The sequence below is a fragment of the Zonotrichia leucophrys genome, chromosome 20 (assembly GCF_028769735.1).
Source record: "Zonotrichia leucophrys gambelii isolate GWCS_2022_RI chromosome 20, RI_Zleu_2.0, whole genome shotgun sequence".
NCBI lineage: Eukaryota > Metazoa > Chordata > Aves > Passeriformes > Passerellidae > Zonotrichia > Zonotrichia leucophrys.
In genome coordinates this window covers 7,460,471-7,480,614 of record NC_088189.1, presented here as the reverse complement: position 1 = coordinate 7,480,614, position 20,144 = coordinate 7,460,471, and the positions used below count along the sequence as shown (strand labels likewise).

The 20,144-nt window shown below is 51.2% G+C and overlaps 1 protein-coding gene across 1 annotated transcript in view; it reads left to right on the top strand.

Moving 5' to 3' along the window:
• NOL4L (nucleolar protein 4 like) overlaps positions 1 to 20,144 on the top strand; it is a 63,878-nt gene that overhangs the window by 11,865 nt on the left and 31,869 nt on the right. Inside the window, exons 2-4 of the mRNA XM_064729700.1 lie at positions 6,503 to 6,658; positions 10,226 to 10,337; positions 14,686 to 14,795. Of these exons, the coding sequence (XP_064585770.1) occupies positions 6,503 to 6,658; positions 10,226 to 10,337; positions 14,686 to 14,795 (378 nt within the window). The remainder of the gene's footprint in view (positions 1 to 6,502; positions 6,659 to 10,225; positions 10,338 to 14,685; positions 14,796 to 20,144) is intronic.

Below are 20,144 nucleotides of genomic sequence, written 5' to 3'. Positions count from 1 at the left end.
GAAGCTCTAAGTGCAGGATGGGGTTTCTTGTTTGCTTGGTGCAACAAGACACAACACAAAATGCTCAGCACAGGGAAGCACCATCAGCATTTTAGCAACTGCTTTTCTCCCATTTTTAAACCAGAGATGATCAGAAAAATTCCCTAGCAAAATATTTTCAGGAGAAAAAAAAGAGCAAAATCTGTCAGTCAGAGCATTTCCCATCATCTTCTTTTGGGTTCTTTTATTATGAGCAGTACAGCTGATACTGTTTTCAGCCCAGTGTCTCCCTGGTGCCAATTTCTAAGACATGCTCTGTGCCCCTGGCATGAGGGGCAAGGGGAAGAGGGAAGTTCGAGGAATCTAGCTCCTCTTTCTCCTCGCAGCATTAGCAGAGGGAGCCTGCTGTGGTTTAACATATCCCCCGCAAAAGCTGCTTTCATCCTACACCTAAATACCATGAGGAGTGAACTTCCTAAAGCCCTGGAGAAGTCTAAATATAGAAGCCAATCAAGGGCTGACTTCCCAGAGATGAGAAGTACCAAGAACAGTTTCTTGATCAAAAGTTGTAAGAGTCCATATTGAAATAAACCGTCTGTTTTGGTGCTGAAGCCTGTGCAGGAGGAGCAGTTGCAGAGGTGGGCTGTGGGCCGTGGGCTGTGGGCTGGTGGTGGCCACAGTGCCAGCACAGGTGGTCACTGGGGGGCCATCGGCTGCCCAGGGAGATGGACTTGAGGAATCCTGGTGTTCAGAGGAAATTCTTCCCTGTCAGGGTGGTGAGATACTGGCATAGGCTGTCCAGAGAAGCTGTGACTGCCCCATCCCTGGAAGTGTTCAAGGCCAGGTTGGGCGGGACTTGGAGAAATCTGGTCTAGTGCAAGGTGTCCCATGGCAGAGGGATTGGATGGGTTTTAAGGTCCCTTCTAATCCAAATCATTCTGTGTTTCTATGATCTCTGGAGAGCTTGATAGGAAGTCTCTGGTGTCATGGCAGGATTACATCCCATCCTGTATGTCAGTTTCTGATCCCACTAGGTCCCAATTGTTTTGTCCTGTGCACATCCACTCCCTGGGCCAGCTGAGCATTTTTGTCAGAAGACCAAAAATTCCCTTAGAACAAAATACAACTTGCAGAAAATTAGAAAGACACTTCAAAGAGGAAAAAGCAGCAGAGTGCTCAGATAAAACACAAACCTCACCTTTGCTCATCTCAAAAAAAGGGATCCTCCTTTGTGCAGCAGCAGGAGCCACCCCAGGCTGGAAGAAAGGGTGAGGGATGGGTGAGTGCCACAGGAATGGCTCTGCTGCTGGTGTCAGCTGGGGAACCCACGGTCATGCCGTGGGGGTGACTCCAGCAGGGGACAGGAGAGCTCTGACCCTGACCTGGCTGGGGACAGTGGCTGTGTCCCACAGGCAGAGCAGCTGGAGCACAGGCAGAGCTCCAGCCGTGGCCTGTCTGTGTACAAGGGAGGTGACCTTGAGGGACAGCTCGATACGGCTGGCCCCAAACATCCAGCTGGGCTGTCCCAGGGATGAGGGTGGCAGTGGCCCTTCCAGGCAGCAGCAGGAAATTAGTTTAACGTGCGCCTCTGCGCTGGGGCGGGGAGATGCTGTGGTTGGGAGATACAGAAGGGAACGCTTTCATGTGGGAAGTGCAAGGAGAGGCGAGGGCAGAGGGTCTGCTCCCGGGCAGAGAGCAGAACACAGCCATTATCAGGCAGGGCTCTGCTGGCAGGAAGCTGCTTTTGACTCACAGGAAGCTGAATTGGGCTGGTATCGGCCCTGGTGCGAGGGCCAGGGCAGTGTTTTATCTGCCGTTGAGCACAGCAGATGGGGAAGCAGTCGGCACTCCCTCCCATCCCACTCCTGCCCCAGCAGTCCCAGCCTGATGGCCCTGCAGCAGAACCCCCTTGGAGAAGGGATGCTTCCCTGCAGAGCTGTGAAGCTTCCTGGGCCCAGGAGAACTGCCAGTCCCACTGGGGAAGGCAGATATTGCCCTGCCAGCCAGTGCAAGGGCACAGCCAAGCCCCTCCATGCTGCTGAGCCCAGAACGGGCAGTTTCCAGTTCTCCTGGCAGTGTCTACCCCAGTCTGCCTGAAGAGGAGCTGGGAGCATGCAGGCTTTGGAGAGCTCTGGTTAAATGCTCACAGATTCTCCCAAACCCAACTCCAAGTCGGGGAAGGGCTTGCAGGGTTGAGAAGTCCTGTGCATGAAGGTTGCTGTCATCCCTTGGCCTCCCTGGAGCTGCCTGGGTTGGGTCTGGTTTCGCTGGGCTGGTGGCAGGTCGCTGGGGCTTGGGGTGGAGGTCACTGCGGGCAGCACGGACTGGATCAGGTGGCAGCTGCTGGCTGAGGATCTGCTGCCCCACAGAAAACAGGGCTAGCTCGTCAGTGCTGCAGTTTGGCTGTGAAAATCTCCCATTATGGCAGTTTTCACACCCAGGCTGGGCTGCTGAGGAATGGCCACAGGGGCTGCTGGAGACACAGCAGGTTGCTGGGAGCACAGGGAGCTGGGTGGGTGGAGGAGGCTGGCCATGGAGATGTGGGGGTGCTGCTGCCAGGTTCCAAGGCAGGACCGGGCTGTGTAGGAGCGATGGCAGGGCTGTGTGGGAGCATGGCAGGACTGTGGGAGCCATGGCAGAGCTGTGGGAGCCATGGCAGAGCTGTGTAGGAGTGATGGCAGAGCTGTGGGAGCATGGCAGGACTGTGAGAGCCATGGCAGGGCTGTGTGGGAGCCACAGCAGATCCATGTGGGAACAAGGCAGATCCATGTGGGAGCATGGGAGGGCTTTGGGAGCCATGACAGGTCCTTGAGGGAGCCGTGGCAGCTCCATGTGGGAACGTAACAGGTCCATGGGGGAGCCGTGGCAGGTCCGTGTGGGAGCCTGACAGGGCTGCGGCAGCCGGGACAGGTCCATGCGGGGGTGTGGCGGGGCTGCGGGAGCACAGCAGGGCTGCGGTGGGGCTCGAGAAGTGAGCGGAGCTCCGGCGGGATGGCGGTGCCAGGGATGGCAGGAACCCTCCCCTGCCCCTGTCCCTGCCCCTGCCCGCCCGTCCCGGGCTCGGCGAGGTGCGGGCCCGGCCGCAGTGGCCCCGCCGCCGCCGGTGCCTGCCCCGGGCCGGTCCGCGCCGAGCGGGGCGCGGGGGCAGCGGGCGCGGGGCGGCGCGGCGGGCCCGGGGGAGCGGATTACCGCCGGTTGCCGTGGTTACCCGCTACCTGCCGGCGGGCCCCAGCCCGGCCCGGGCGGGGGGGCTCGCCGGGCCCTGCCTCCCTCCCTCCCCGCCGCGGCAGATGTCACCCCGCGCCGCCGCTCGGGGCTGCCCGGGCGCTGCCCGTCCCCTCCCGCCGCACCGCCCCCGTCCCGGGCCGGGCGGGGGCCGAGCGTGCCCGGGGCGGCTGCCGAGAACAAAGGTGCCGGGCTGGGCGCTGGCAGCGCCATGGCCGGGCCCTGGGAGCGCTGCCCGGCCCGCGGCGCAGCCGGGACAGCGCTGCTGCCTGAAATGGCTGTCGCCGCCCGGGGCCGGGCACGGAGGCGACCTCGGGCCGCAGAGGCGGCTCCCGGCGCTGATCCGCCGGTGCTGGAGGCGGCCGGGTCGGCGGGATGGAGAAGGGACACAGGAGGTGCAGGGGCAGCGAGGCCCAGGGGAGCGGTCCTAGGGCAGAGCGTCCCCGGGGTACCGGTGCTCAGAGATGTGGAAATAGACAAAGGACACTGGGGAGGAGAAAGACCTGATGGAGTAGAGGAGCTGAGAGTGCTCACAGCTCTGGGAAGGTGGGGGGGATGACAGGAAAGGGAGGGTGAGAACTGTGGGGCACAGTACACAGAGAAGGAGAGACTGGGAAGGGGGAGAGACAGAGCAGTGCTGGGCAAATATAGGGAAAAGGATCCAAATATAGGATGGCTGGAAGGTGGTAGAGGGACTCCTCAGTGCCTGAAATGCAACCCGCTTCCAAGCACCCCTGTCAGGGCTGAGCTTTGCTCCTGAAATCTTTTACTCCTTGTAGGGGCAGGTGACTTCTAATAAAGCCCCAACACCAGGACAGGGTAAAAGCATCCCTTCTTCCCATTCTGCTTCCTTGAATTTTTATTGCTATTTAAACCTGAGGGGTTTTAAGCCTTTCTGAGATATTATGGGCTCTGACTCATGCCTGGAATACTGGTGAGCAATGCTGGGTGTGGAAGGAGGAACCCGAGGGGCGTGGGCCCCTCGGAGAGGTACTTTACAGCACACGTATCCTCTTAAATCCTAGGTCAACATTTGGATATATTGCCAGATATAAACCTCCCTAATCCTGGAGGCACTGACTTGATACGGCTTCTTATACCCAGTGGCTTTGATACTGCTTGCATCTCACCTGCTTTCCAAAGCTAAATAATCATCATGGGGAGAGCAGTCACAAGGCTGAGGAGGGGATGGAGGATCCCTGCAGGGAGTGGGATGCTGAGGAGGCAGCTCTGGATCCAGCTGGGGTGGAGAGGAGAGCGCTGCTGGGTGTGCAGGGAGGCTGTGGCAATGCCCAGACCCTGAGGTTACCTTCACTGCATTCCTTCTGAAACCGGGGAGGAAACAGGGACCTGCTGGCCGTGCAGGGAGGAGGATATTAGCTGGTTGGAAACAATGATTTGCATACAGGGTTGGTTACAGCCTTAATTTTGAGGGCTCTGCTTGTTAGATCTGACTGTGCTTTTCCCCTGCTGCATTTTCCTTTGTCCTGTTTCTGTAATTATCCTCATTTCAACCCTGCTCTGAGGATTATTGGTCAGTAGGAAGCCTCCTAATGCCCGCTCCTCCTTGGCAGGGGAATACCCATGCCCTCGATTAAACTGAAACTCTCTGAACGGTGACAGAAGAAATTAGATCTATATTCCTCAAAGACACTCCCTGGGGCGAAGTTTCCCGACCCCCACCACGCAGCCCTGCCACCCTGCCCCTTGTGTTCGCTCTCAATATTCTCTTTGTTACAGCCACCTTCAGCCCCGGCTCGGGGCTCCCCGGGGAGGGGAGAGGTGGTTTGTGTTGGAAAATCCTCGTGCCCGTGTCCCGGGTGAGCTCAGCCTCCGTCCCACTGCAGCCCGTGCCCAGGACAGGCAGTCTCTGTTCCGAAATTGGGGTGAGGAGCCAACTCTAATAGGCAGCGCTGTACATTAAATGACTGCTCCTCTGAGATGTTGGGTAGCTTTAGCAGAAGGTGGGCCCACTCAGTGATTGATTTTTGAGAGGCCCTTCACTGGTGGCTTAAAGAACAGCATTTATTCAATCTATAGACTGTGTAAGATACACAGAGCCCGAGCAAGGACAGCACAAATGCGGGTTAGGAGACTGGCTGTTCCCTTTGCATGCAGACCCCTGCCAGAGCCTGCCCACAGCTCCCTGCCAGCTCCTGCCTGCCCTCAGGGATGTGTGAATGCACGTGAAAAAGGTAGTTTGCAGGTAATTTCGATGTGCAGGTTGCTGCTTAGCTGCCTGGTGGGTACCCACTGGACAACATCCATGCTTTCCTTTTTGGAAAGCAGCCCTTAAAGGGATGTAATATATATACATATACATACATACATATGTATAGATATAGATATAGATATAGATATAGATATAATATTTTCAATTTTTTTGTCTATGCAAAAATAGCATTTTTTCCAGGAGCAAGCTAAGTGACCTCCCAAAGGCTGGCCCTTTCTCAGTCCCCCCTGCCATTTCAGTGGCCACCTCCCAGTAGCCCTTCCTGCCCTGGTGCTTTGTGCCAAGTGCCGATGGCAGCTGCCGGGTCCCAGAGGCTGCCTCCCCTTCCCACGGCAAGCCCTGCCAGTGTGAGCTGACACCGTTGGTGCCAGTCAGCTCGGAGGAGCACTGCTCCCCACACTTCCCACTCCCATCAGTCTGTCACCACTGTCGTGTGGCAGAATTACTGCCTCCTGCTCTCCAGCACATCCGAACACACAAAGAGCTGTGCTGCTGCTGCCAGCGCTCAGCTGCTCTGCGTCTGTGAGAGGGAGGGAGCCTTGGAAAGGTCAGTGCAGGGAAGGAGGGGATGCTGGCTCCTTCCTTTAGGGGCTGTATCCTGGCATCACAGTGAAACCTTGTCCTGCTGGCTGATCCATGTCCACGGGGACTGCAGCCAGCAAGAGTACCTCACATCTCAGGGCTTCCCAGGGTGGTTTAGCACCATGTGCAGGTCCAAAGAGCTTCCCCCGCCTGTTCCCCGCCTAGCAAAACCATCCCACATTACGGAAATTGAATCTCTTGATCAGTTGTGACTCCACTCTGGACTCTTCCCTTGTTTTTTATTCCTGGCCCAATTTTATTGCCAGCTTTAGCAGCACGACAGCAGCAGCCGCCACTGCCCTGGCTACAGCAGAATCCTCCCTGAAGCGATGTTTAATTTATCCCCCACATCCCCCGTGCCCAAGGCAGCCCGAGGCGGGAGCACAGCCACTCTGCCCCCTCCAACCACATTAGCCCCGGGCCGATCTCGTCACCCCTGTCACCCATCGCTGACACTAACTCAACTTGCCTGCACTGTTGTAGGGGGCAGATGGACTGTCGGAGCCCGAGGGCATCTCTCTGAAACGCGTGGCTGTGGTGGAAGATTTCTTTGACATCATCTACTCGATGCATGTGGAAAGCTCGTCGGAGCCGGGCAAAGCACCCAAACATGCCGGGCAGAAGAAAACCTACCGAGCGGTGAGAGTCCCCCCCGTGCCCCGGGCAGGGCGGGCACTGGAGCGGAGGGAGAGCCCCTGGGGAACGGGGATGGCGGGGCAGGTAGGAGCAGAGCCGCTGGCGGCAGGCAGAGGAGAGGCAGAGCCCAGTGTGGCGGTGCGGGGAGGCGTGAGGAAGGAGGGGTTTAAAGGCAGAGCAGCTGTGCTCGGGGAATCCGGGCTGCAGCGGCAGCACAGCGCGGCTGCTGGGAGGGGAGAGAGAGCAGGGCAATCATACAAAGGCACTGTGCATGTCTGAAGGGAAAAGGAGGAGAAATCCTCGGTATTAGTGATGGATGAGAGAATGTTTGTCCGGTCCTGTGATTGCTCTGGGTCATCTGCCTCCCTGTCTCCCTCAGCCAGAGGGAAATGTCTCCTGTGGGCCTTGAAGGTCAGGAGCAGCCAGACAGGGGGACTGGGGCATGGCCGTGGCCTTTCCCTCTTCTCCTGCCCCTGCTGGGTTTCCTCAGTAACAAAATGGAGGCAAGCACCAAGCTAAGTCTTGTCTTGGTTGGTCCTTGGTTCTATGGATGCCAAGAACCAGCTCTATCCACCCTGAAACACCTCTCTAGTTAGGTCAGGAATAATTTAGCTTGAAGTGTGCTTCTCCAGGGAGCTTGCTGTTTCTCCTGACTCTGCACAGCCCTTGGATGCAAACGTTTGGGCTCTCCTTTTACAAGAAGAGCTGAATTTACTGTCCAAGACCAAGCTACTCCCTTGAATCCCACAGCCCTAAGGACCAGGTCGCTTAGAGACAGGAGTGGTTTGCTGGCAGCTCATCTCTCTGGTGTATACAATGTCTCAGAGAGGTCTTTGCAGGCTGCCCTCGCCTCAGTGATGATGCCTGAGGTTCTGCACAGCTCTGTGCTGCCAGAGTCAGCACAGGGTTGGAGCCTGTCCTGCCTGCCTGTGTCCCTGCTCCATCCACACTGTGATGCTGGCAGTGCTGGTGAGGCAGCCCAGTGCCCTGCAGCCTCCCACATGTGATGGGAGTCCCTGGGGAGCAGGGCTGTGCACACAGAGCTCACAGCATCTCTCCCTGCCCTGAGCACTCCAGTCCTGCCCCTGCAGCAGAGCTGGGGGCTGGGGCACACACTGACCCTCCCTGGCTGGGGGCAAGTGATGACCTTTCTATGGTCCAGGGGGGGCAGCCCCACCAGCATGACCACAATTCAAAAACTTTCTGCTCATTTCCCCAGCAGACCACTCCGACCCTTCCCTAATTCCTTCAATTCATCTCTCTGGAGGACTAATCTGTGCCCTGCACAGCCCCAGGGGAGCAGGCTGGATCCGTCTGTTTTCCCAGGCCTGCTCACAGCAGTCAGAGAGAGCTTCACGCTCCACCCCTCATCTCCCTCTTGAGCTGAGATCATCACATTAGCAGCGTGTATCCCCTCCTGACCTGGCAGGAGCTGCTGGCTGGGCTGCCCAGCCTGGCTCCTGCCCTCGCTGCTGCCCTTGCTCCCCGGAGCGCCTTTGTAGCCCGAGCTGGAAGGTGAAATGGTGCAGAGCACACACCACGCCTGGCACGGTGCACAAAGGGACGCTGCTGGGTGGCCAGCTGGGAGGCTCCGGGGTCCCCTGCCTCCTTCTCCCTGCTCCCTTTCCCCACCACTTCTGATCAGAGACACTGGAGAGTTTGCCCTTGTCCATGACCTCCGGAGGGAGGCAATCAGAAAGGGAGTTTGGAAGGGAGATAACTCATCAAGGAAGCTGTCTGCTCTGCAGAGCATCAAATCAGCTGAGAAATAACAACTGTATCACTAAAATTAGCTGAACATTTGCAGCAGAGACTGTGGGCTTGCTGGAGCAAAAGAGGCAGGGACACGGCTGAGCCCGGCAGGCAGCAGGCGGGGACAGTTCCCTGCCTGTGACACCCCACCACGGCTGCCACCAGCAATTTCCAGGCCCCTCATTTCAGCGTTTCTGCAGGAATCCCTTGTGCTTGTGCATCGATAAATATCACACAGAGGCAAAGGCTGAGCTGGCATCCGCTCGGCCACAACAGAGCTCGCTGGGGCTGCAGCTAAATAGGAGGAGAATCCCATGAGGACCAGGCACTGCAGCCTCCATTTGAGCGCTGGGACAAGGTCCCCGCCTGAACTTTCCACCCATCTGGCATTGAGTGCGTGTGAAAGCCCGGGCTCTGCTGCCGCGCAGTGGAGAGGGATGCGGCTCCCTCCCACCGCAGAGCCGGGCACGGCGCTGTCTGAGCCAGGATCCAGCCCAGCCCCTGCCCCGCCGCTCTGCTGCTAGAACAGCACCCCCTCAGGGCACAAAAATGCGTGGAATTTAGGTATTTTTGTATTTAATGTGAACTTTTAGAATTTAGGAATTTTTAACTATGTCAGGTAGGAGGACGGTGTGGCCACAGGAGGGGGATCAGGACATCCTGGGCCGTCCTCCCAGCTCAGCCCCGTCACCCACGAGGTGTCTGATTGCAGCCCCACTTCCCGTCCTGAGCCCCACTTCTGCAGGGCTCCCAGCCCCGAGGACTGGCACAAACAATTGAATTTCTGTCTGCTTTATGACCCCACTTGTAAGTGCTGTGACCCCTGTGGGGGTCACGGCCCCTGGTTTGGGAACTGCCGTGCTGGGACAAGTCACTTAGACCAAACAGGATGGGTGATTAACCATAGGAGCCAGCCCAAAGTGAGAGGTGGGCTCTCCACCTTTTAATGCCTTCCAATTAAGACCAGATGTCTTCCTGGATGATGTTTTAGGCAAACCACAGGCCACTGGGCTGCAGGAGACCCTGGGTGAAGTGACTTGTGCTGCACAGGTCAGACTCCGAGATTTGATGGTCTTTTATGGCCTTAAAGAAGTCTACATTAAAATTGACTTATTCCTTCTCCAAATAACCTAGTCTTGATCCTTAGAAATACCGTAAAATTACTGTTGGCAGGAATTAATTGCAATAACAGGGAATGCCAGACACCTTCTGTGGGTGCCTGGGTCTGGATCTAGTGTTTAACTTCAAGCATTCGAGTTTTAAATATTTATCCTTTGCTTTTCCTCATCTGTAAAATACATACCCCACAAAGGTTCAGGAGACTTAATTCATTACTGTTTGGAAAAATGTTTTCAATTCCCTAGATAAAATATGTCACAGAAGTGCAAAGTATTATTAACAGTAATTGATTGTCATTGTGGGAAAAAGTGACCTGCCCTTACAAAAGATTAATGGATTCTTCAGGTTACTGGTGTGATGGTAATTAACAATGCAAACAGAGCTGACGAGGCCTTACTTTCACATTTGATTCCTACATGTTCATTGCTTTGCTCTTCCCAGACTCCAAGGGGGAACGGGAAGGAGTTTCTGGGAAGGTTTGGGTATGCAGGGATACCAAAGGTCTGTTCATTTGTGCTTTGGTGCCTCAGTGGCACATCAGTTACCCTCCCAAAGTGTTCCCCACCAACAGCTGCCCTGGAGGGAGGGATTTAGGGCTGGAGGGGACAACGTGTGGCTATGAGTTGTGCCCGTGGTTCCTGTGCTCTCCACCCCATTCTCCATCTCCCAAGAACCTACAGCTGTCTGTTGTTTCCCCAGATTGCAGAGACCTATGCTTTCCTCCCGAGAGAGGCTGTGACCAGGTTCCTGATGAGTTGCACTGAGTGCCAGAAGAGGATGCATTTCAACTCCAACGGCCTGGAGCCCAAAGGTAAGGGCGAGTGGCTTCTGCCAGCGGAGCTGACTCTGCATTTTGCACCAGCACAGTGCCACCAACAGCTGCCAGACACTGTCCTGTCCATGAGATACATCGTAACCTAAGGGTTTTCCTAACCTGGCATATTTTACATCTTATAGCCAAGCTGAAGGAATTGCTTAAACCTGCTTCTTTCAGCTTAGGGAGCAGAAGCAGCCTGGCTTTCTTTCTGAGCTTCCCCAGTGCTGCCCAAAACATGGGTCAGAAATACCACAGATATGGCTGCAATCAACCCATGATCATGTGAGGGTGGAAACCTCAATGATTATAAAAATAACCTAAAGTTTTTCCCTGGAACCGATAATTTTGTATTGAAAGACACAGAATATGTGTGAATAGCTGAAGTTTCTGATAAAGAAGCAATTTACACTTAATTAATAGATAAGCACGGGATCCTGGCTTAGATAATGGCAAGTGGTTTGGCAATCACAGTTAAGTTGTGCCCGTGTACACACACAATTAGTGTGGCCACTGAGGTGGTTGACTCGTTATGGTTCTTTTGTGGACAGATCCAATCTGCAGCTTCTTAGGTGCAAGAGAGAGCAGGAGTGGGAAGAAGATGGGACCAGGTTCTCTTCCAGAGTAGCTGCGTAAATGTTTGTGTGGTTGTTTTCTGAGTTACAAACTTGTTTTCATGATCGAGTGCAAAGCAAGTTCAAAGTGATGTTGATTTCAGCCATTAAAATTGCTACTTAAAAAAAACCTAAGCAAACTGCAGGGAGTTGGTCACTTTCAAAAGCGGCAAGGCAAAGTGGCTCATTCGGCAGCTCTTATCAGGAAGGGAAGCAGAATTTAAGGAACAAAAGGGCCAACAATTGAGAATTTCTTGTATTAAGTACTGATTGCCAACTGTTTACTGCTGGGAGCAGGGCTATGGACATCCCAGAGGTTTTGTGTAAGTGGATTATGTGTATCCAAAGGTAGTGACTGAAATGCTTTGTCCTCATTATATTTTTTTTAAAACTCTCAAAACCTCTCCCAAATAGCTCCATGTGAATTCTGTTAGTTGAAGCTCCATTACCACAGCACTTCCCACTCTGCCAGCTAAGGGCCTGATCCCTGTTTTCAGTTACATCCAGAAAATTTTGGCCTTGCTGGGAGCAAACCTGACCTTCACAGTGATTGCACTGCGTCCCTCATGGGTGATATTCCTTCACAGAGTCACAGACTGGTTGGATTTGGAAGGAACCTTAAAGTCCATCTCATTCCACCCCCTTGCCAACGGCAGGGACACTTTCCATTAGATCAGGTTGCTCAAAGCCTTGTCCAACCTGGTTTTCCTTCAGGGGCTTCGACCCACCCACCATCCTGCATGTCCTGTGCCTCTCTCAGCAGCACACACCCATCCCAGTTCAGAGGCAGCTCAGGGAGCCCCTGGTTCTGGATATCCCCCCAGTGTGGTCCTGGCTGTGGGAACCACGATCAAGGCTGACATCCATCTGTCCTGAACAAATTTATTAATTAATATCAGTTAGTGATTATTTTCATAAAGCTTCGGCCCTTAGCAGTTCTCTTAAAAATAAATCAATCAGGAGTACAAAGGATCCCACAGGTAAAAAGTCTTACTCACCATGAATGAAAGGACAGAAGTGCTTCTCTGTCTGAATAGCACCTAAATAGTGACTAAGTACATGCAAAAATGCATTGAGTAGATTAGATAAGGTTACTTTTCCTGGGGAAGGGTGTCTGATTTCACTAACAGGTATTCAGGAATTTATCAGGAGCAAATCACCTAAAAAGACCACTGGGGTCATAGAAGAATTACTGAGGTGTATGCACATGCATACACACATAGAGGCACATACAGGTAAAGTTTAATTCAGTAAGATGACAAAAATTGAGTAATTCCCATCTCTTTCTACTTGTCTTGTCTGTGAAAGAAATCTGAACACATTTAATTTGTGATCAAAAAGTCCCTAATTAAACATATCTGCCATCAAACCCTGCAGGGCACCCACATCATTCATAAAAAGCAAATTGTCTTGCTTGTGGGAAAGTTTGAACGTCACTGGACTTCACTGGGATCTCTTTACAGTGTTATTAAATTAGGAGTAATTCTGGTGGAGTGATAAAAATGTGGAGCTAGGATCAAAACCATTTCTCCTTGTTCCATCTGTGTGTCCAACATGTGGGGCATGTGATAGAGATAACTGCAAAATGAGCTAAAGGATTCCAGGAGCTTCCTCTTGAGACATAGGATGTGAGGATTGTTCCCATGGAGCCCCCCAGGCCTTTTAAAACAAAGGTTTTCTTTCTTTCCCAGAAAACTTGGGAAAAAGAAAAAAAAAAAAAAAAAGGGGTAGGTTTCTTGAGATGAAGCCCTTCTATGGTGATTTTGCACAAATTCACATTAAATTTGTGGCCTCTAATGGGATTGTTCCAAATTTACATCAGAATGGTTTCAGGCAGAATCTAAGCACTCAAAGATCACTTACCTCCCTCTTCCTCCCCATCTGAAGTTGCTGAGCTGCTCCTGTTCAGCTTCATTCATCTCTGCAGCACTGAGCAGTGGAGTGGGGAATGGCAGGAGAGCAACTTATCATCCTCAGAGATCCCAAACCCTCACCTCACCGTGCCTGTGCCTCAGCAGAGAGCAGCTCTATCTGTGATACTCTGAGCAAATGCTTTCCCAAACTCTTAGGAACTCAGCCAGCTGGGGAAAGTGGCAGGTTTAGTTCCTGTAAAAAGCTCCCCTTGCACTGGGATTTTAGCATCTTTTCATCACAGCACAATAAAGGTTTCTTTTGGGTGTTATAGAGTCATATAAGTGCTCCTAATCTGTAGGTCAAAGTGTGACAGAGGCTGCTGATATGCAGCCATGAGAAAAGATGGAGGAATCAGTTTACAAGGTTCCTAAAAGCTTTGGACCTTCATATTTGGGCAAGTTGATGCCTTGAGTGGCACTGACCACCCTTCCCTGCACCCAGAGGCAGGAATGCTCCATCTGCCCAGGAATGGACCAGATGAACCTGAGAAAAAAAGCATTGTATTTCCATGGACCCAGTCAATGTCTTGATAGAAAAGATTTGCAAAGACCTTTGTGATGTTTAAGTCAATTACAGGCAGTTTTGGGGTCAGGTAATTTCCTAATCAGGCATGATAGATGTGGTGTTTCCAGAGGTGTGGAGCATCTTCAGCTCTGCTGAGTTCCAAGGGGATTTTTTTACACTCAGCATTTCTGAGAAGCAGACCCATTAGGATTGGGTTGATGGCTTTTCTGAGGTGCTGTAAAACATTTTGTGAAGGCTCTTTTTCAAAGGGCTCTGTCACACATGCCTGTGAAACCAGTGACCCCAGAAAATGCAAGCCAGCCAGGGAGATTCAGAACCAGGAATGGAAACCTCCCACCATAAGTTCACCTTCAGCTCCTGGGAATCCTTCTTGCTGCTTAAGCTCCCTGTCCAGTGGGTACCACACATCCCTTCAGCATGTGCTGGAAGGCTGGATTAATTCTCCAGACTTGCATCTGCCTGTGCTGAGGGCAAAGAGATCTTGCTTGTAGCCATCAGCCATTCTTGTGGACAATGCAGCTTTCCTCCTGGACAAACCCACTGTGTGAGCCTGAAAATTCAGAGTTGGAAGAGATCATTCCAGCAGCCTTCATGATCTGTGTCCTGCAGGACCTGTAGTGGTGGTGGCAGAGCAGAAAAATCTTTGAGAATTCAGAGAAATCACTGAGAATTTGCTTTGTGAACTGAGCCTGGGCAGACAGAGTGATTTGCAGGAGCATCCAAACCTGGAGGCATCTCTAGAGCTCAATGTGATGCAGCCAGAGGAATCAACAGGAACAATTTAAATTAAAGATCTCTAAAATTAAGTTTGTGCTTTAATGAGGATGTTAAAAATAATCTTCATCACCAGATAGAGATACTTAATACGTTGCCTTAATGTTAACTCCTACCTGAGGGAATCCCAGCAAAATTGGCAAGATTTTGCAATGCTGAAGCAAGCTGCAAATAGATCCTTGTTCATCACCCCCTGCATAAATCCCATGTGCTTGGAGGCACTTCTGAGGCTTCAGCAAGACTCAATTTCTTCCTCAGGTTCGGGGGACACTGAAAAATTACACATTATGTGTAGGTTTTTTCCACAGGTGACAGCAATGCTTTTTAATTTTATTTATTTTTTTCCCAAGACAACATCTGTTCTGTAATTATGTTCTTGGTGGGGTCATGTTCTTAGAGGAACCTTCTCTCAGCGGGTGGCTCTTGCCAGGGATTTGAAGTTCTCCTGAATACCCCTGAGTTACAAGAACATACCTGCAGGTCCCTCATCTAAATAAAGCTTTTCCTCTGTTCTTCAGAGAGTGAGCCACCTTCCTCCTTGGTTTCTGGGATCATTGACTACAACATGCCCCTCACCTCCACCTACCTGAAGCAGATGAAGCTGCGGGTGATGAATTCCCAGGAGCAGGTGAGCGATCTGCCTGTGCCGAGGGGCTGAATGGGGAATGGGGAGGGGCACTTGGATTCCAGGAGGATGTTTTTGGGAATGCCTGGTTTGTCTGAGCTTGTGAGGCTCTGACCAAGCACAGCACGTTGGGAGGCAGTGTATCCTGCGTCTCCTGGAAGCTGAGCTGCTTCAGAGTTGTGCCAGTGGAGAGAGGCAGAGATGGGGTTGATTAAGTTATTGCATATAACAGTGCTTGTTCTTTAGACATATGGTTCTTCTAAGAAATTGTTTTAAAAATATATATGGCAAGTAGTAATTTGTTTATCTCCCACTGATGTCTGGGAGCTTTAGCAGATGGGGTCTGAAGCCCAGACCTGGCTTTGGTTGCTCTGGGGCTCTCCTAAACTGCTCAGCAACTTGAGGGGTTCAGCTGCAGCCGCTCCACTCCCACGTCAAAGTGGGACATGGCTCTGTTGTTTGGTGACAGTGTTAAGCCACTGGATTTTGCTTTGGGGATGTATGGGGCACCCTGCCACAGGATTATACCCAGGCTGTGCAATTTTCTGAAGTTCTGCAGCTGCAGAATTAGCTATGGGAACCTCTGTGCACCATGGAAACAGTCTATAAAAAGAAAAGTATGTTTTACTTGCTCCCCACAATCTGCACTGGAAGCCAGTGCTGGATTTTCTTTCCAGCACTCTGAAACCTGAACCTGATTTCACACATTGCTGCCAGTGGCAAGATGTGACAGCATTTGCATGGTGCTGTGGTGGAAAACATTGCTGGGAGCCTGAGCACCCGATGGGGGCTTTCATCCAGCAGCTTCCTAAAGGGATGTGGGTTAGAGCATCACTGCCAGGGTGTGAAGTGCCAAGTGTGGGTTTGCTGCAGGGATACCGAGCTGCTCTGTCACTTCTGTTGTGAAACCTTCTTGCTGGAGGACAAAATGGCATCTGGTGGGAAGCACTTCTGCGTGTCAGAGCTTTTTCCTTTGCACTTGTTTGACACTTGAGTGAGTTTCAGGATTTGTTTTTGGTTTTGAAAGGTGAAAGGCTGATGTGCCAAGTTTTGTGCTCATGATGGTTCAGGCAGTAGAACTGTGGACATTTTGGGGGGCATCTGGTCTGAACCTGACTGGGCTGAACTGGGCTGTGCACATGGAGTGGGTGGATGTGCCCCTTTGTGCCACCTGATTGCTACTTTGGGACCACTTCTGGATAAATAGGCCAGCATGTTCCAATCACCTTTGGGTTGTGCACCGTTTGCTGGGTCTTGGGGCAGCTCCTGGCAGAGTGGCATTGGTGTGGCAGATCCTGCAGTCCTGCTCTTCACCAAGGCCAGGGACTCAGAGCCATGAATGCTGGCTGTGCTTTCCAGCATTTGAGGTGGTTGCTTCAAGTTAAGTTTGCTGCATACAGAGGACTGAATGGTTTGACTTGTAGCCATTTATGCATTTTCAACCAGTTCCTCTTGGCTCTGACACTGCTTAAGGGAAGTGTGCTACAAAGCTTCATTAAACTCCTGTACCCAGTTTATACAGGTAGCAAACTGACCTTGCAGTTTGATCTTGCTCCCAGGATAGCAAACCCCTCAGAAGCTGGGAGGCTTCAGTAGTGGATCTTGAGTTTTTGAGCTGCCTGCTTAAGGATGCTTGTTTTGAAAACTTTGGTTGGTAATTTAGAGTTCATACCCTGAATTTTGGTGCAGCAGTTTGCACTGGAACTGTCACTGGATCGATATAACGTGCTGCTAACATGAATACTCCTGAAGCTTGCAGAGATTGGAATAGAAGCGTGTGTCGTGCAGGAACAAAAAGGGACCAGCTGAGGCAACCAGCAGTTGTTGGTTTAGATCATAAATCAAATGGTTTGATGTTATTCCCTGCCTCTAAAGTTTTCCTTCTCCTGTGCTCCTGTCGTTACACTGCAGCGCAGCTTTCGAAGCTTTTCAAGCTGTAGCAGCCGAGGGAAAAACCTGTTTGGAAGAAGTAAAAATTGCTGTTCACTGTGTTACTGAAAGTGATTCCTGAGAGCAAAGTAAAAAAAGGATCAGTCCTATTGCTCAGACTTCTGAAGCGTTGAAATTTTCCCTCATGACAAGAATCTGGAGAGGACTCAGATGGTTGGGGAAAATCCAGCAGCATTTGAGTGCAGTCCCTTCTGACATGGGACATTCCCTGGCTTCCCCTGGGGAATCAATAGAATTATTTAGGTTGAAAAGATCTTCAGGATCATTGAATCCAACCATTCCCCCAGCACTGCCAAGCCCACCATTAAACCATGGCCCCAAGTTCCACATTGACATGGCTTAAATCCCTCCAGGGATGGTGGGCAGCCTGTTCCAGAGCTGGACAGCCCCTTTGGTGAAGAAATATTTCCTGATTCAACCTAAACTTCCCCGGTGTAACTTGAATGAAATCAAGTGCCACACTCCTGAGACAGCTGTGGCTGGACCTGGAGCTACTAATGCTGAGACTACCTGAAGATAATATGTGTAATAATGCAAATAACAGGGGTCAGTTCCCTCCACAAGAATTCCCCTGCCAATTTTATTCTATTTATTCATACATTGCACTGGAAAGAAAACAGTGCCATCATTTTTTTCCTGGAGGAACCTGGCAGTCTGTGTGGAGCATGGTCCATGGAACAGGGGCTGTGTGACACAGGGTTAGGGTTGCACAGTTCAGGTGTTGCAGCTTTTGGAGTTCCAGGTGTTTGCCAACTGAAAAGAGCCCTCTAAAGACAGTAGAAATAATTCTGACTTTTATGCAAATGCAAAACAGGCAGAAAATACAACCTGCTTTTAAAATTTGCCCTATGCAGATATCCCCTGGAAGGGTTTTATCCACCAGCACATCCAGGCTGCTCTGGCTGAGTGCTGCCACTTTGCTGCCTCCCTCTCACTAACATTTGATGGTGTTAATAGAAACAAATTAAGCAATGGACTCGTGTTTCCCTTGGCTTTGGCCAAAAGCAATTATTTGTATGCAGCAACACCAGGAGAAACTCACTTCACTTGGGGTAACAATGAGTGAATTTATGCCAAAGTGGCCTTTTAACTTCATTATTCAGGGGAAAAAAAAATAGTGCATGTAAGTGTAATCTATTAGTGCTGCTAAGCACGTCACTATTAGGGCATCAGTGTCTCCAGAAAGAAACACAGCCAGAACCTTAAGGAAAGCATTTTATCCCTGCTTAGGGACAAAAAACTGTCAGAAGAGAAGCTCTTTACGTGGCTGCTCACAAAAGGAAGAATTCCCACAGAATATATTTCTATATATTTTTTGGAGTCAGAATATCTGTTCTGGGATAGTGGAAAACAGCAGAGACCCTTGTTGCTTATACTGGGTTCAGTAGGACATGCAGGTTCTTCTGGGGTGGGAACCTTCCTTTATCCCCATTTTTTACCAGTTTTCACATGTGTGAAAAACCAGGCCCCTTACCCTTTCCAGGGTGCTGAATTAACCCCATTTCATGGTTTCTACCAAGGCATTAAAGCATCTCTGAACTCCTGACCGTTCCAATCTAGCAGCAAAAAGGAATGAATAGAAGATATTTGATATTTATCTGTAAAGATCCTTCCACTTCATTTTCAAATGCTAAATATTAGCATTTTTAAATGATTGGTTATTCTACTGCAGTCATTTTTCAGACAATCTTTTCTATGTTACTCAACCTCAGCCTTGGATTTATTTTTTATGCTGCTGTTGGGCAGGGTTTCCACTGGTGACAGGAGGAATAGAAAGAATTTAAGAGGACAAATCTCAGCACTGAAATGCCAGGCTCTCTCTCTCTGCTCCAGAGTTGTTGCTGCTACCTTGGCAGGAACAGTCCAGGGCCAAGTAACCAGGTTTAAATGATACAGAAGCGTTTTCAAAGATTGCTTCAGTGGCTGCTGGCAGAAGGTCACGCAATCAGTGAATGGCAGGAGCTGCTCTTGGATGGGAAATAAGAAGAGTGTTTTCCTTGTTGCTATGGCTTTGCTGCACTGACTTATAAGTGTTTGAGAGGGACAGAGCCTTGTCCTGCACCATCACACATCCCATCCATCCAGTAATTTCCCTGTAAGCCTGGAGTGTGTGACAGTGCATGGATGTGAGGTGCTTTTCAGAGCGCTATTTCAAGCAATGTTTTAGCTCAGACAACTGGATAATCCTGGAAGGGGGTGCAGGGGCTTAAATCCCACCCATGTGCATGGAATTGGTCTTGTCTGCTGCTGGTGAGGATCAAGCCTCTGCAGGATTTGAGAGCTCACAGAGCCTCATGACCAGAGGCTGGTTGGCGATGTGAATTCCTCCTCCTTTTTCCCTGGCCTGCCCATTACTGTGCTTGCTCACTTCAGTGTCTCAGAGGCTCTGAGAGCAGCAAAGATGCATCTTCTCCTGGCAGCTCACTCCCTTCCTTCTGCTTTGGAGCCATCTCCAGCCAGTCCTGGGGGTGCAGAAGGCAGGGAGGGGAGCCTGCAGCCACGCAGGAATGCACACTGGGTTTTTATTTTCAGCCTGGAAGTTCAGTAGTGAGAATTGCAGACTTCTCATTCCACATAGTCCAGAGACCAGGAGCAAATCTGGCAGAGCTGGCAGCTGCTGGGCAAGCCCTGGGACCTTGATTTAGCTGAGTGTTTCATGAAGGCATCCTGAAGAAAAGCAGTGTGTGTTCACAGAGGTGAGGAGGGCAGAAGCAGGCAGTACTTGACAGGAAGTGGGATGATGCGTTTGCATCACATGAGGATGATAAGGTACTTCCCAATCCATTAGAGAGGGTGTTAAACATCTCTGGGGGAATAAATACCTCTAGATCAACTTGACTTGAGCTCTAGATAGTTCTCATTCAAGAAGTTTTGTCATGTTTTGGGATATTTGTTTCCTGCTGCTAATTTTTAAGTCATTTTTGAGCACTAGAGAAGTTCCTTAAACACACCCTTAGGCACAGAAGGGAGCACCGGCCGCAGGCACAGGGAGACACCGAGTTAGGAACAGATTTCCTCGCTGCTCGGCTGCGCAGCCCTCTAGTGGGGACAGAGCTTCTGCCGCCGGGAGCCGCCTTTGCCTGGGAAACTTCGGATCTGCTTTTAACCGCAGAGTTAGCCCGGGCAAAGCCAGGTCCATCTGTCACACCAGTGTTCTTTACTGGCAAAGATGCTTTAGCAAAACTTTCATCCTTGGCCTGAAGGCTCATGAGATGCAGGAGATCAGATGACCGATGCATTTAGCCTGGTTTCACCCTGGTGTGAATGGGCGGCTTTCAGTGAAGGGCAACTCGTTTTTTTTTTTACTGGGAATTAACTCTGGCATTCCCAGCTAGTAAAAACTCGGCAGCTTTTGTTTCCCACTGTGTGGAGGTGTCAGTACTTTTCCCAGTGCTCCAGGTG